A 15,698-nucleotide genomic window follows, 5' to 3' on the forward strand; every position below is an offset into this window, starting at 1 on the left:
TGTGACTGGTTCGAAATCCTCATCCTTGCCCAGCTACCTGTTAAAAATAGTGAAGGGAAGTAAATATCTTGCCTTGAGATTGATTTCATCCATTAGGGCAATAATGAAAGTGTAGAGATTGCCAAGAAAAAGAGCAAAGATTCGTCCCAGCTGCCATCTTAGGGCTATTCGAGGGTGGTAGTTTTCCAGAGAACTTATTACATCAAATAAAGTTGGACAGAACATTCCTAAAAGTGACATAACCATGTTCACCTGAGAGTGGAAAAAAGAAAAAAAAAAAGAAGTTTACAATGAAATGTTAGAGGCAAGTTCTTTTATTATTATTGATTTGGGTGAAGGGTGTATTTTCATTACTACTTTTTATTTGGTTTTTGATTTAATGAAAAACAAAATCCACTCTGGGACTCACAAGATGTTTTCACAAAGGAAGGACGGGATGAAAAGTCAGTTGTAATCTATTGCAGATGGATATATGAGATCTTTTTTTCATTTTACATTTCACTTAAACCTCCAAAATAATCAAATGTTTGTTATTCTGACTAGAACCTACATTTTAGCCAAAATTCTATTAGAGAACTTAGCAAAGCCTGTTTCCTGTTTTATGCTCCATCTCTACCACATCTTCCCAATAGACACATAGATGTTCTATAAAAAGAATTCCTACAAAAATACTGCACTAAATTATCTGAGATCTCATCCAAAGCGAATTCTAGATGTCACCGAATCATAGAATGATATACTCATAGAATCACAGAATATCTCAAGTTGGAAGAGACCCATAAGGGTCATCAAGGATCTAGCAACTCCCTGCTCTTTGCAGGACTAAAACTGAACCATATCACTAAGAGCGTCATCCAGATGGTCCTTGAACTCTGACAACCTTAGTGCCATGACCAATTCCCTGGGCAGCCTGTTCCAGGGACTGACCACCCTCTCAGCAAAGAATATTTTCCTAAAGTCCAATCTGAACTACCTGATGCAGATTCATTCTGTTTCCTTGTGTCCTATCGCTGGTAACGAGAGAGGAGATCAGCATCCCCACCTCTACTGCCCCCTGTGAGGAAGTTGTAGACTGCAATGAGGTCACCCCTCAGCGTTCTCTTCTCCAAACTGAACAAACCAAGTGACCTCAGCTGCTCGTTGTAAGTCTTGCCCTCAAGGCCTTTTACCATTTTTGTCAGCCTCTTCTGCACACACTCTAATAGTCTGATGTTGTTCTGATATTGAGGGACCCAAAACTGCATACTGTACTTGAGGTGGGGCCATGTTTATGCAGTGTAGAGTGGCACAGTCACCTCTGTTGACCAGCTAGCAATGCTGTGCTTGATGCACTCCAGGACATGGTTGGCCTTTTTGGCTGCCAAGGCACAATGGTGACTCATATTCAACTTGCCATCAACCCAGACTCCGAGATCTCTTTCTGTGGGGCTGCATCTGGTCTCCAGCCTCTCGTCCCCCAGTTTGTACAAATAACCAGGATTGCCCCATCCCAGGTGGAGAATCTGGCACTTGCTCTTATTAAATTCCATGCGGTTGGTGATTACCCAGCTGTCTAGTCTATCACAGCTCTCATGTCCTCACTGCATAAAGCAAATTCATATCAACACTGCTTCTTTCTGCCTGATTTTATCAGAAATGTGTAATAAGATTAACTCATCATCTTTGCAGTATGGAAATGGAACAATGTTACTGAAAGCAAACTGAAAAAAAGCCAGATAACTAGCTTTTATAGGCAGTTTAAAATACAACATAGCTTATAAATTCTACAGATAATTCAGGCATTCTAGTAATGTAACACTCCTAAGTGACCGGTGAAAATTATTTCAAGACTACTTGAACCTTTTGGTTCTAACTGATTGTGTCAGCCAAAAATGAAAATAATTGAAAAAGTTTAAGAGTGCAGTGATTCAATTTCAATTTAAAATAAAATTGTATTACAGAAACTTTGTCTTTAAGGGACTAAAAACAACAAAAGAAACAGAAAACATTGTCTCAATCTAAGTCACAAATGTTGTTGGAAAACTCTAAGGTATTTATCTGAGATAAATCATATTATAACAATTAAGTAAAAGTAATTATTTTAGTCACAAAAAAAAAGGTAATTTTTGACAGGTCCCTGAATTGCACTCTGAAAGCCAGAAAATTACCACTTACACAAGCTTTTCCAGCTGCTATGCATCTGGTAAGAAATCCTGTGACTGCAATCACATCTAAACACCAGCCCCTAGCATATTAAACTGTGCCAACACAACATTAACAACTGAACACTGGCTGATTGTTGGTTAAATGGTAAGTTCATTAACAGTAAATAGTCTAGCTAAATAAATCATATCTTCCACTAACATTTAGATTTGTCTAGCTTCCGCTGAAGAAACCATTAAAAAAGATCTATTCTTCTAGTAAATACAGGGTTTTTTTTAAATAAATTAGAATTAGAAATTATATTTTGTATTAATAAAAGCTGCCTGATGATTTCTAGAATTAAACAGAACATTCACAACATGGTTTAATAACTTCAGTATAAATGTACTCTATTCCCACTACTAGGAACATTAAAGTAAGGAGCAGGATTTTTTTGGCAAAAGATCCATGGGGTTATTTCATCTTGAAAGACCTGAAATGTTAAAGTTATACTTTTTTGTTGCTGGGAAAAAAAAAAAAAAAAAAAAGATGTGTAAAACTTGTCTCATCTTTGCCCAAATGTTGTTAATGATTCTGATTCAGAGCAATCAAAATTTCTCTTCTTTTAAGTAGCTTTATTTTTAAACAGTACAGAAGTGTATTTGAGAAAACAAGGTAGCTCAATATGAGATGCTCATAGTACCTTCTAGCTCTGCAAACTATCTTCTATCAAGTGACAAAAGTCAATTTTGTTCAGCAATTTTCATCCTATGTCAGAACACTTTACTAAGGGAATCAGTGGCATTATACTCCATTTTACCAAAATTTCCACAGTCATGGGGAAATTGTCACATGATGCTGAATCACCATTCACCCGTGGCCAACTACCAGGCCACAGCCATATATGAGGAGTGATGCAAAGGCTGATGAAATCCCCTTACAGTCCCAGTCTGCCTGTTTCCACTAATCTCCTGCTCTCCGTGACACACTGGACAATTTTATCTGAACTGCAATCCGACAGAACTAGGTGCTGCCAACATGGAGAGGGATTTTAAAAATTTACAACATTATGACAGAGAAAGATAGTCAGAGAGAAAAAGGTCTTGTCCACAAAGTCACCAGTGGCACTTCATTAAGCTATGAGCTTCAGGAACAGATGACATAAAAAGTATTTACCCTGGATTGCTCCAAAGACACCATAATTATGTGTAAATACTTTTTAATTCCTTAATAAATCCAGTGTGATGGAAAGAAATTTCTTACAGAAGCAGCTTATTTTTTATGAAGAAAGTAAATTTTTAGATATTGTTGATTAAATTGTATGTAAGAGGTGCAGTTTCATTTGCTGTAAGTACTACATTAAGTGTTTATGGGTCTTTTTTTTGATCAAAATCTCAATTCATTTATTAATGATACAAACATACAAGAGCTTGATCTAGAAAATAAGGAAAATGTTTAAATGGTTGTTACATAGAAGCCAAATATATTTATGTAATTAAATACTAATATCTAATCAAAGGTAATATTTTGTACCTCATAAATACGTTCATTACCTGTCAATGGGAAAAATTCATTAGCCAAATAACGACAATGTTGCCTTATCTGCTCTCCTTTAGAGATAAACCTGCACCAGTTTTTAGGTCTGTGATAAAGAGTCTCCTTAGCATTATTTTTTTTGTAAAGCAAATAAAAGAAAAACAATGAAGGTAAACATGCATATGTTTAACTACATTCCAGATTGCAGCATAAGCTAATGTAGCAGCTTTCGGTAGCACTTGTTAGAACAAATTTCTACCACACCTTTCAGCTGAGAGAAAGCTGAATTCCTCCTGAACTGTCTTCATCTGCTAGGCTGTTGTCACACTTAGAGCTCCTGTTACTTTAAGCCAAGCAGTTTTGTACACAACTTTTCTTCCCCATCAAATCAAAATGTAGTAACATTTGTCAAGTAACTTAACCCAATCTCAACAGCCCCATTTCTCTGGATTCCAGAGGTAGATTGCTGGAGTTTTCTACATTACTTTCTCACTCAGGTTTTGGTGTTGAAAATTAAGGATTGACTTTCCTCATTCCATCCTCACCCATCCCAGCAGCTTTTTGAGGCTAACATCTTTTTTGCCTTACTTTAAACCAGGTATCTACTTTATACTCCAGCTCAGAAGATGAGCTTTAAGTAACCAACACCTACTCCAGCTCAGAAGATGAACTTTAAGTAACCAACATCTAGTTTTGCAACATACACAGCAGTGTCTTTGCTACATAAAACCTGCTCAGGTTTTCATACAGCAACACTGACTTCAGGTGTTGGCTGCACACAGTTATAGCAAACACAGTCACTGTCAGTATACATCTCTATCAATCAGCCAGGTCTGCATCTGCTCTAGAAGAAAGCAAATTAAGCACAAAAAAATGGTACTGGACTCTTGGACTGTGCAGCTGGAACTGGAAGGCATGAGTTTCACCCTGTTGCTACACTGCAGAGTTGTAACCATGAGGGCCCAAATAACTTTGGATATGCCCACACACCAGTCACTTTACTCGGGGCAGGAGAGCAGGCTCCTTGAAGAGATCTTGTGAGTCCAGAGTGTGGCTGGAAAACAATTTTAAGAGCACAGAGGAGGAAAGGTAAAGGCTTCAAATGAAAACTAAATACAAAGGTACATTTGACAGAACCAACCAAAGAACGATCATTTTAATGAAGCAGGAAGCAGAGAAACAAGAACAATTCTTTTGTTAGACATTTACCACCCACACTCAGAGTATTTAAGTTCTCAGGAAAAAAAGGCAACATGCAGAGTAGAGGAACACAGTTTCAAACCACATCTATTTTAGAAATGTGCTAGCACGAACTTCATTTCTCTCCCACCACCCGTAGTTCTCCAGACCTTCCAGGGCAAATTTCTGGGATCTTCTGACAACAAAAAAGATGAGGTAGCCACTCCCAGCAAGCGTGCATAGGGCTAAGAAATTAGCAAGAACCCTCAGGAATCTAGTCAAGTGAATATTTTCCTCTTTTCGGCTCTCCTGCTCCTCCACAATAGCTTCCTGCACTTGTTAGAAAGAAAAGAATATTATGAGTAATTTAATAATCAGACCCCACATAGCTTCCCCAGTTGTTAAAAGTCAGTTAAATAAATTACGAAGATGTGAATGTACACCTGGGCATCATGCTTTGAGATGAGCTTGTATTGTCTCATAAAATCTGATTTGGACCCTGGTGGACCCTGCGGTTTTGTTCTCCCCAGAGTTCACTTTGCTTCTGTTGAGTGTGTCCCCACTGAGTCTCATTACACCTGCACTCACATGCCGAAAAGAAACCATCCTTGTTCTGTCAGCTTGCAAGGTGCTATGAGGCTGAATGGCTCAGCAGGATAAATGTGTGATTAGCTGCCAGAAATGGGACCATCACACTTTAAAAACATGCATTTGTGAGAAAAGAGCAAAAAGTTTTATTCTGAAAGTCAGCAATTCAGAATGAATGACATGACAGTTTAGATGTAGGAATCCCAAAAAAGGCAAAGGGTGCACAGCTTCAGACTGCAAAATAAAACATTTGCCCCACATTTATCCTTGGCCAGGATGGATGAATATTAAGTCTCTGGTGTAACTATAATCTCCAGCTCGTACTTTTGCCAGCAGAAAGAGCTTTTCCTCTGAAGTGTCCTCATGAAAAAGGAGTTTGGTTACAGCTTTTCACTTTGGTATAAAAACCAGTTGCCCAGAGGGGAAGCTGAACTCCTGCATTTTAATAACTACTCTGCATGGCTCTGCTTCTCTTACAATTTGTTACATAAACGAAAGAAGATTGCAGCAGGTCTTGAGCAAACCTCCCATGATCTCACCCAAGCCAAGACTTCGCCCTTTCTCTCTGAGGTTCCTTGCTCATTTGCAAAGATCACAGTAAAGCTTCATGAGTTTATTTCTCAAAATTAATCTCTGTCCCAACTGATTTGTATTCTTCTCCAAATAGCTTTCCACAAATGACCTTAGGAGGCAGGCAGGGAAAGTTCAGACAGTTTCAGTGCTTTCAGTCAGTGTTTCTTCAATATCTGTTTTCTTGGGACCTTTTGTTTCTACTGACTTTGAGTGTAGCTATATTTATGCCTGCAGCTGGGAAGGTGGGCAGGGCAAGGTGGTATATTGGCTATATAACCACTGCAGAAAGGAAGGATGTTGTAATTGGATAGTGCAGCTGGTGCTTGGTCCTCCAGCTCCCATGCTGCATGTTGTCAGTGTGGCTGCAAGTCTAGCATCTTGTTCATTACCCGGCAACACCTTGCCAGTGTATTCCCTGTACATTATCACATTGAAATTTAATTTTTCCTTTACATGCTGCACTGCTGTGTCTCAGTGACCCCAGTGTAGAAACACATTCTTTTAACATTCAATGGATAGAATATATCCCCTTCACCATTTTCACAGCAGTGCATCTCTCATCCTGACCCAGATTCCTCCCACAATGACTCTTGAAATCAATATACCCTATAAACTGAAAAGAGGCCTGAGAACACCTTGTATTGCCTTGCAAACTGGGTTATATTTCATAATTAATTTGCAAATAAAAACTTTATATAATGCAAGGAAAGTAACCTTTTCTTTTTTACTGAAAAGCAAGTATACACTCAAAATTCTGAGGACAATTCTTCCGACATCATGAATACCCCTTTATAGATGATCCTATTGCTTTATCTTATGGTATCTCTTCAGAGTAGCAAGAGAAGATGATAATGTGAGGTTGGCAATATGTCACCAGAATTTTAAAAAAAACTTTTTCAGACAAGCACCATAGAAACTGGAAGCCATCAGAGGCAAGAAAAGGAAAAGATTATTTTTACAGTAGAATCATTTTTCTAAAACTAGTATTGCAGTCACAGAGGACACAAAGATGCCATTAATGTTTTTTTCTTCCACAATCAAAAGGAAAAAATTAAGTTGGCAAGGCACAAAGGTCCAGACTCAGAAGGGTATAGAGCTGACAATTCTAGTTTCAGATTCCAGGCTCCAGGCACAGCTAATACTTGACCTTAGTTCCATCTGATTCACACCAGTGTGAAAGACAAATGACGTTACCTCTCCTTAGTGAGCTCTGTTTTACCTTAAAACTTGTTGTGATGGAGGCAAACTTATTATCTGCAGTTTCAGGATTGCCAATCAGGTAGTCCCAGCTTGTGAACATTTTCCAGCTGAAATTAAAACTAGTATCATCCCCACCACCATCTTCATTTGCATTCCTTGCCATTCTACAAAAGCCAGAAAGACACATGAAGACCTTGTTAGAACTAGTTCTGCTATGTGAGCATGATTTGTAAATTGTCCCTAAATTCTAACATTGTTCTGAAAAAAACCTATACTATTATTGCAGCAAGACATGTTATAGTAAATCTGGAAAGTTCAGTCTGAAACAAGACAGAAGGATAGAGATTTTAATATTTAGACAATTTATGGGCTTGTGTCACGCATTTTGATGAGAAAAAAATGAAATTATTTCATTAACACCTCAGAGAAACTCTGCTGGATAAGAAACTCAAAAGGAAAACTGTATCAAGAAGACAGCTCAAACAGAAATCTGCAGAGCATCCTGAACTGCAGTAGGTTTTATTAGAGACTTCACGAAGATAAAAAAAGAATTCTAAAATAACAAGCCAGGACAAATCTTGTTATACCATACAAAAGTATAACACAGTTTTCTGTCATCCCTTTCATCTCCTATGCACTTATAAACAAGATTTATAACAATATCTAGAAACATAAGTTATTTCTTCAGTGATTTGAATTAATCATGACTACTAATGTCTCTATTTCAAAGTGTTGTCATTCACATAATAATAGTGGTCTTGCTTCTATATAGTTTATCTCTTAATTCAAACCATTAAGCACTAGGATTGGTAGTGTACAAACCATTTAACCTTCAGTGTTGTATTGATTTCTTGGTCAGGAAAAGAGAACACCTATTTTAAAGCTCAGTAATGCAGCGGAGTTATGTTATTAATATCCACACATTCTACATACCACATTCTTAACAATCCAGTCAATACATACTCTCAAATCTAGGAAGAGAATAGTAAGTAAATAACACAGAAATCCTTCTGAGCTGTTATAAACCAATACCAGAGTTGGGGTTTTTTTTGTTTTACTGCTCGTATGCAGAAGGGACAGAGATGATGAAAGGTCCTTGGTAGGATCTGCCCTGCTGCTGGTTTCAAGTCTAAGATAATTCCTTCTCAAGAGTTGTGGTTGGCATAACATTTCTTTGAGACCAGAAATGTTTCCATTTTATGTAAGAGTTGACAGCAGAAAAATAGTAACACCTCCTGTTACGCTGCTTTTAGTTTCTGTCCCCACTGTATTACTTTCTGGAGAAACAGCAAAGAGCATATTCATGCAAGTGAAAAATACTGACTTCAGCACAAAACAGTGGAAATAGATTAACTGCACTTTTCTCTATATTCACAAATGCCCTTCAATTTTGACCTGCAACACTCTGATTTTTTTCACTGTATGCATCTTTTAAAGCCACCGCTCTAGCTAACTGTGTTATTGTGGTAAGTGGTCACTTGGCTTAGATCAAGAGTATTAAAGATTGTATTAATTGTCAGCCTATCTCCTTAGAAGCTATCACAGTTTATTCCAATAGTGAATTTGGTTATAAAAATAATAAATTTTCTTCATTTAAATTCTGATCCTAAGACAAAATTCAAGTCCAGAATTTCAGAGCCAAAAAGTCTAATAAATAACCAGTTGTACCAGTGAGGCCCTGTGTCACTTAACCTTATGCTTCCTACTGTTTTAACATTATGTTCTTAACATTATATTAAGCATAGTTTTCGCACTGCTGGAGATTCTTTTGCGTTCCACAGAACATTAAAACCTTACTATGGCCAGTAGCATTAATTCCGCTACACCACTATGCCCTATAGTCTTGCTGATAATAATTCACTGCTGTCAGTTACACAGGGAATTATTTGCCATATGTTTCTTTCTTCCTTGTCTTCTCAATTCATAAAAGAATTTAACTCACATAAGGTATTATTAAAGATAGAACAATTGAATTTCCTGGATGTTAGCTGACATTCTGGTAGAAGCAGAGCATTATGAAAAGAAGGGCTGGCAGCTCTGTTCCTTACTTTATGTATTCATTTTTTATTTCGAAGTTGCAGGAGGCATGTGTTATTTCAGTAAAGATTTTTTTCCCACTTCTGCAACACTGCAACACAGCTGCTGGTACAGAACAATAGATAAATAGATACAAGCTAAAGGAATCTTACATGACTTTGACATTGCACTTGATCTTGCATTTCCTTGCCCTTAAAATTACCATATTTTTAAAAAGATAATGTCAGTGGTCAACAGCGGAATTATCTGCCTTTTTGAATGTACTTTATTCCAGAACCAAGAAGAACTTACGTTCTAATGACAATCATAAAGCTGTAGCCAATTGTTCCAACTCCAACAAGGAAATACGAAAGAGGCATCCTGAACTTGAGCCATCCAATTGTCCTCTGGTTATTGTAATAACCATAAAAGAGTACAGAATACTGTGCAAAGCCCTGAAAAGTCAGCAAAAATTATAATGTCACACCTGTTAAATATGCACATAATCAGAAATGGTACCAATAGAAATGTATTGAAACATTCATTTCAATGCGTTCAGAACAGTTGTATCTATAATAAATCTCAGAGGATGGAAAATCTGTCCTTTCATTTAGAGAGACTTAGAATATTTCATGTCAACTTTCAAATCTTTCATCTTTAAAATTCGTCATAGGCACTCCATCTAGAATTGGGCTTGTTTAGCCTGAAGAAGAGAAGACTGAGAGGGGATCTCATGAACACGTACAAATATCTTAAGGGTGGATGCCACAAGGACACAGCCAGACTCTTCTCAGTGGTGTCCAGTGACAGGACAAGGGGCAATGGGCACAAACTGAAGCGTGAGTGGTTTCAGCTGAATATGAGGAAGAACTTCTTTACCTTGAGGGTGACAGAGCACTGGAACAGGCTGCCCAGGGGGGTTGTGGAGTCTCCTTCTCTGGAGATATTCAAAGCCCGCCTGGACGAAGTCCTGTGCAACCTGCTCTAGGAGAACCTGCTTTAGCAGGGGAGTTGGACTAGATGATCTCCTGAGGTCCCTTCCAACCCTTGCCATTCTGTGATTCTGTATAATTTAATGAGTTAGTCACATTTGATGGATAATCATAGAATACGCAGGGCTTTTAACACTTAGACTCCAACGCTGTAAAAAATGCAATGTAAGTGTACCTTCCTTCTCAGCAATGCAGTGTTATCTCCTTTTCTAAAAATCTCAGTGAGAATTACCCTCATTTCTATGGGTCAGATTACAGATTTTTCAAAATAATTTACTAGAACATTATTAACGTTAAGGAATTGCCGGCATCTAAAATCATCCAAATAGCTAAAGCTTCCTGGCAATCATCAGGTTAGAGCAAGAACTCGCCCCCAAGATGAAGACTGTATCAAGAGCCTCTACAAGGACAGCTCAGCATACGCACAGTAGTGGCAAAGCTCCAGCTGGATGATAATGATTTCAAGTCAAACACCCAGTACTTGACCATGTAATTGGTGGACAGACCATGCATTATTTTGACATTAAAACAGCCAAGGGGTTTGTGAATGAAAAAAATCCACTTGCTTCCCTTCTAATTTTCAGTTGCTCGTTTTACTTAAAATAAATAGCATCTTTCTCTTACATATTATTGCAAAACCTGCACTTAATTTATTGTATCTCTTGCTATATGTGAAATGAGTCGCAATGTTATCTGGAAAATCTAATTCGCAGTTCTAAGCTGAAAATGAAATAGTTGTATACACTAAACAGAAATATTATTCAAATGTCTTGATTTGGTAATCAAAATATCTTATTTTTCTTCATATGAGACTAGCTTTGAGAGGTATGTCTACACATAACAGATAATAGTATGTTCTTCTCTGGTAAGGGAAATATTGTTATACAATACATTTATTACTAACTACTAGTAGAACATCCATGCTAGTCAGGACACATTCAAATTCAATAGTATGTCTTTTGCATCTTTTTGCTCACTAAAGCATCCTATAATTCCATCTTAGCCCAGGTTCCCATATATCCTAACGAGGCTCTGCAGAGTCTTTTGGATCCCTCAGATTATTAAAACAGTTTTTAAGTTGCTGTGTTCTGCAAAGTCAGAGATAATTCCTCCACTGCATGTAATTTAGAATGTTGTTTCCTGCGCTTTGCCTACTGCATTTCACCATGAGACTTGAAACATCTTTAGCTGTGTAAAGGTAGGCATGCATGGAAGATGCCTTTCACTCCGAACATAAAAGAGGGGTGAGATAAGGATGTTGGTCAAATGCCTTTTTGCAATGAGCCTTGAGAGTCTGATTTTTTTAGGTTTAGATTATTATCTGAATTGTAAAATATACAATATTAAAACTGAATTCCAAGTAAAATACAGCAAAATCCGAAACTTTTTGTCTTTGACATGCCAGTAAAATGAGTACAATATCAAGTGCAAAAAAAAGCAAAGGAGATGTTGAGGCCATCTTTTCTTTACTGGCTTAAAGATTGGTAGAGTTTGGGGGTTTTTTAAGATGAAATAATGTTTGCTGATGTTGGTTCATGTATTTGCAACTTACTTGGTAGCATACAAGAACTGCTAGAAAGGTACTAAATCCTGTGCGGTTGAATTAAAGATGCTATTGTCTTCAGGGAGTATTTGTCAATCTGAAATGCCTCAAGAAAATTCTCTTTTCCCCTCAACATCTCATGGGATCCACCTCTCTCACTGCCCTATTCTGTGCTTATTACCTTTGCATTTGCTCCTTGTGTTTACCAGTACTTTGTTATTTCCTATACTTTTTCTTCGTCAGAGCTGTCAGATCCTGTTTCTGACAGTTACTATAAACTTCTCCTCTCTGTCCACCATCTGACTTCATTCATCTATTCTCAGATATGTTTCTTTTAAAAACTTTGGGCCCATTTGCTGTATAAAGCTCTCCTAGTCTCTATTTTCTTTACAAAATCTTCAAGTTACTATGATTCCTTTTTCTCCGATATCTCCCTGATGTTTTAATTTTTTATTTTATAATGTCATCATTATCTAGCTTCCCAGATATATGTCCAGTTTTATTCTTCTTATCACTCAAATATACAACTCCTGATCAACCAGACACAATGTCATTTTATGCAGCAGTCATTGCAAAATGTTACATATGTGGCTTTTGGAAAGATCTATCATTTATCCAAAGAGGGTCCATCACTTTGTGGCAAAATAAAGCAGAAGTAATCTGTTCACTTCACATACCCTTATAGTCACAAGACAGACAAACTTTGTAATTTCTACCTACTATTATATTATTACATTATTTTTTTAAAATTCAGTTGTCTACAGTTAATAAGCCTGAAAGATTTGCTTGTAAAAGAGAAAATGGGTATATCCAGTCAAGTCTTTTCCGATGATCTGTCATCTTACAACCTGATTGTTCCTCCACTGGTAGCTGAAGATTGAAAATAGAGCCAGGAAGCTAAATAAAGAACAAAAATCTGACATCATCTGAATTTCCACATGAAAGCATTGAGCCACAAAACAAGGGATCCTATTTGAGACCTGCATGTCATAAGATTAGGGTTCTCTCCACACCTTAACCATACAAAAAATGGCAATATTAATGAGAAGCATAGACACTGTACCCTTTTTACGTTTTTTCAGGAGAGATCAGAGCTGGCCTCCTGTTGGAAAGGGGACAGGTATGAAAATCTGCCTGTGCTGTCCTGTGTAGGGCTCCACAGCCTGCACAGTTCTTCCCACTGGCACAGGTGGAATGGGACCTCACGTGGGCCAAACCTACACTCAGACACCACTTTTAGATGGGTCATTCTGCAGGCCGCTGGAGAGGCTGAACTGTAAACTGGAAGAACCTGTGCCTGAGTTTATTTTTCCAAGAAATGGGTCTGCTTCCAACATCATACTCATGCTTGCTGTTGCTAAAACAACCCAAGTGTTAAAAGACATGTATATGCATAACTCCGTAAAAGATCATGCTTAATTCAATGGATGCTGCTTCCATCAAACCAAAGGAAAACTTTAGCTACATTGTTGCACCTTTTCACAGGTGAAGAGTACCTTTCGATGACATTGACTGCACACCGTGAAGAAACATAACAACCTTCTAAGCAGCGTATTGTAATGCCAAATTTATCATCAGATGACTTTATGCAAAGTTGTATCATCTTTATACAAAGAGGCCAACAACAGAGTCAGATCATGTGCAAAACTAGATAAAACTGTTGTTTTCAGGAAGAAAAAGCAGTATGACATATTTAGGAATATACTATTAGCTTGTCAGTACAGGACGTATAGCTCCACAGGCTAGACTGGGCATCATACCAATGGTAAAGAATTAAGATATGCTTCTCAATTCAGCTAAAATACCTGCATGTTCTGTACGACTGAGAAAAACTTTTTAGCATTCTTTGTTTTAGAAAAAGCATACAGGGCACATTATTGGAATTTCTTTTCTTTTTTCCAATTCACACTGCATCCTCAAATTTGGAATCTTAATCATATAAAAACAGAGGAACAAGTTCATGCATAAGAAATGGAAAGTCAGTACCCAGGGATGTGAATCCAGCTTTGAAACTTTTTCCCATGTGTCATTGGATTGCTACATATACTGAAATGTGCATGTAGACATTGAACTTCATTATATGTTTTGTCTGAAGGAAACAACTATACTCAGAATTTGGGGGGGGAAAAAAAGGTTAAGTCTTTTGCTTTTTTCTCCTCAAATATTTTGTATTAAATCTCTGAATTATAAATAATGAAGTAAAAGCCCATAATAATCAGTCATGTGAAAATGCAGTGTTGCGGTTTATGCACTTACACTAAAATCCCAGAGAGTAGCAAAGTTCATAGCACTTGCTTCTTCAGCTCTTGGGACAGTTTTTCTAGGTAAAGATCCATATGGCTTTCCCATCAAAGCCTGGAACCAAAAAATTAGAGCGATTTACATTTTAAAGCAGTGTATCAACAACAGGAAGGGACAGTGATCTGTCATTTCTCAGGAAGACTTGTTTTATGCTCCTAAACCCCTTAGTGAGGATGACGTATTTCTCCAATACTTTTCATAGCTCTTCACATTAATGACTGAAACTATGCTTAAAGTACTCATTAATAGTGTTTTCTAAATTTAAAGTGATGTTCCACTAGTATCAGTGGATTGCCATACTCTACCTCTTACATTCAAATGCAACACAGAAGTCCAAATTCCTCCAATGAGTGTTATTTATCTTACAGAGAAGACCAGAAGATTCTTTTTTCTTGCATTATGGATTTTATTGGTGCTACATATCTGAAATGTGCATGTAGACATTGAACTTCATTATATGTTTTGTCTGAAGGAAACAACTATACTCAGAATTTGGGGGGGGGAAAAAAAGGTTAAGTCTTTTGCTTTTTTCTCCTCAAATATTTTGTATTAAATCTCTGAATTATAAATAATGAAGTAAAAGCCCATAATAATCAGTCATGTGAAAATGCAGTGTTGCGGTTTATGCACTTACACTAAAATCCCAGAGAGTAGCAAAGTTCATAGCACTTGCTTCTTCAGCTCTTGGGACAGTTTTTCTAGGTAAAGATCCATATGGCTTTCCCATCAAAGCCTGGAACCAAAAAATTAGAGCGATTTACATTTTAAAGCAGTGTATCAACAACAGGAAGGGACAGTGATCTGTCATTTCTCAGGAAGACTTGTTTTATGCTCCTAAACCCCTTAGTGAGGATGACGTATTTCTCCAATACTTTTCATAGCTCTTCACATTAATGACTGAAACTATGCTTAAAGTACTCATTAATAGTGTTTTCTAAATTTAAAGTGATGTTCCACTAGTATCAGTGGATTGCCATACTCTACCTCTTACATTCAAATGCAACACAGAAGTCCAAATTCATCCAATGAGTGTTATTTGTCTTACAGAGAAGACCAGAAGATTCATTTTTCTTGCATTATGGATTTTATTGGGTTTTTAATGGAAATGTATGGGAAGACTGTAGGGATTTATTTTTTGGATTCTGAGAGTCCCACTGCTGCTGGCGAGATGCTTGCTCAGTCACGGTATATGTCCAGACAGTGGTCTTCCCAGGCTTTACCCTGAAAGCTGTTGAGCACTTTCTATGTTTTGGCTTCAATAGAAGACGGATCATGTTTTTGAAATGTTGCACAAGGAAGATGCTGGAAATTCCTACCTGACTCTTTTCCATCTGCTTACTAGAATATAAGTAAAAGGATGTGAAATAGTGAAATGATCTCATTGCGATTACAGAGACATGGTGGGACAACACGCATGACTGGAACGCTGCCATCGATGGCTATGTGCTCTTCAGGAAAGACAGGCCTATGAGACGAGGTGGTGGAGTTGCTCTTTATGTAAAAGAGCAACTGGAATGTATAGAACTCTACCTGGGAGCGGATGAAGAACAAGTTGAAAGCTTATGGGTGAAAATTAAGGGGCAGGCCAACATGGGTGACACTGTGGTGGGTGTTTACTATAGGCCACCCAATCAGGATGAGGAAGTAGA

The 15,698-nt window shown here is 37.5% G+C and overlaps 1 protein-coding gene across 1 annotated transcript in view; it reads right to left on the reverse strand.

The window, feature by feature from the left end:
• Positions 1 to 15,698, reverse strand: part of TMC1 (transmembrane channel like 1) — a 71,451-nt gene that overhangs the window by 27,547 nt on the left and 28,206 nt on the right. The window contains exons 7-11 of the mRNA XM_035891733.1: positions 14,684 to 14,782; positions 9,526 to 9,668; positions 7,217 to 7,361; positions 4,972 to 5,166; positions 73 to 252 (exon numbers count right to left, since the gene is read on the reverse strand). Coding sequence (XP_035747626.1) covers positions 73 to 252; positions 4,972 to 5,166; positions 7,217 to 7,361; positions 9,526 to 9,668; positions 14,684 to 14,782 — 762 coding nt within the window. The remainder of the gene's footprint in view (positions 1 to 72; positions 253 to 4,971; positions 5,167 to 7,216; positions 7,362 to 9,525; positions 9,669 to 14,683; positions 14,783 to 15,698) is intronic.

The sequence above is a fragment of the Egretta garzetta genome, unplaced genomic scaffold (genome assembly GCF_000687185.1).
Source record: "Egretta garzetta isolate BGI_Z169 unplaced genomic scaffold, ASM68718v1 scaffold353, whole genome shotgun sequence".
Lineage (NCBI taxonomy): Eukaryota > Metazoa > Chordata > Aves > Pelecaniformes > Ardeidae > Egretta > Egretta garzetta.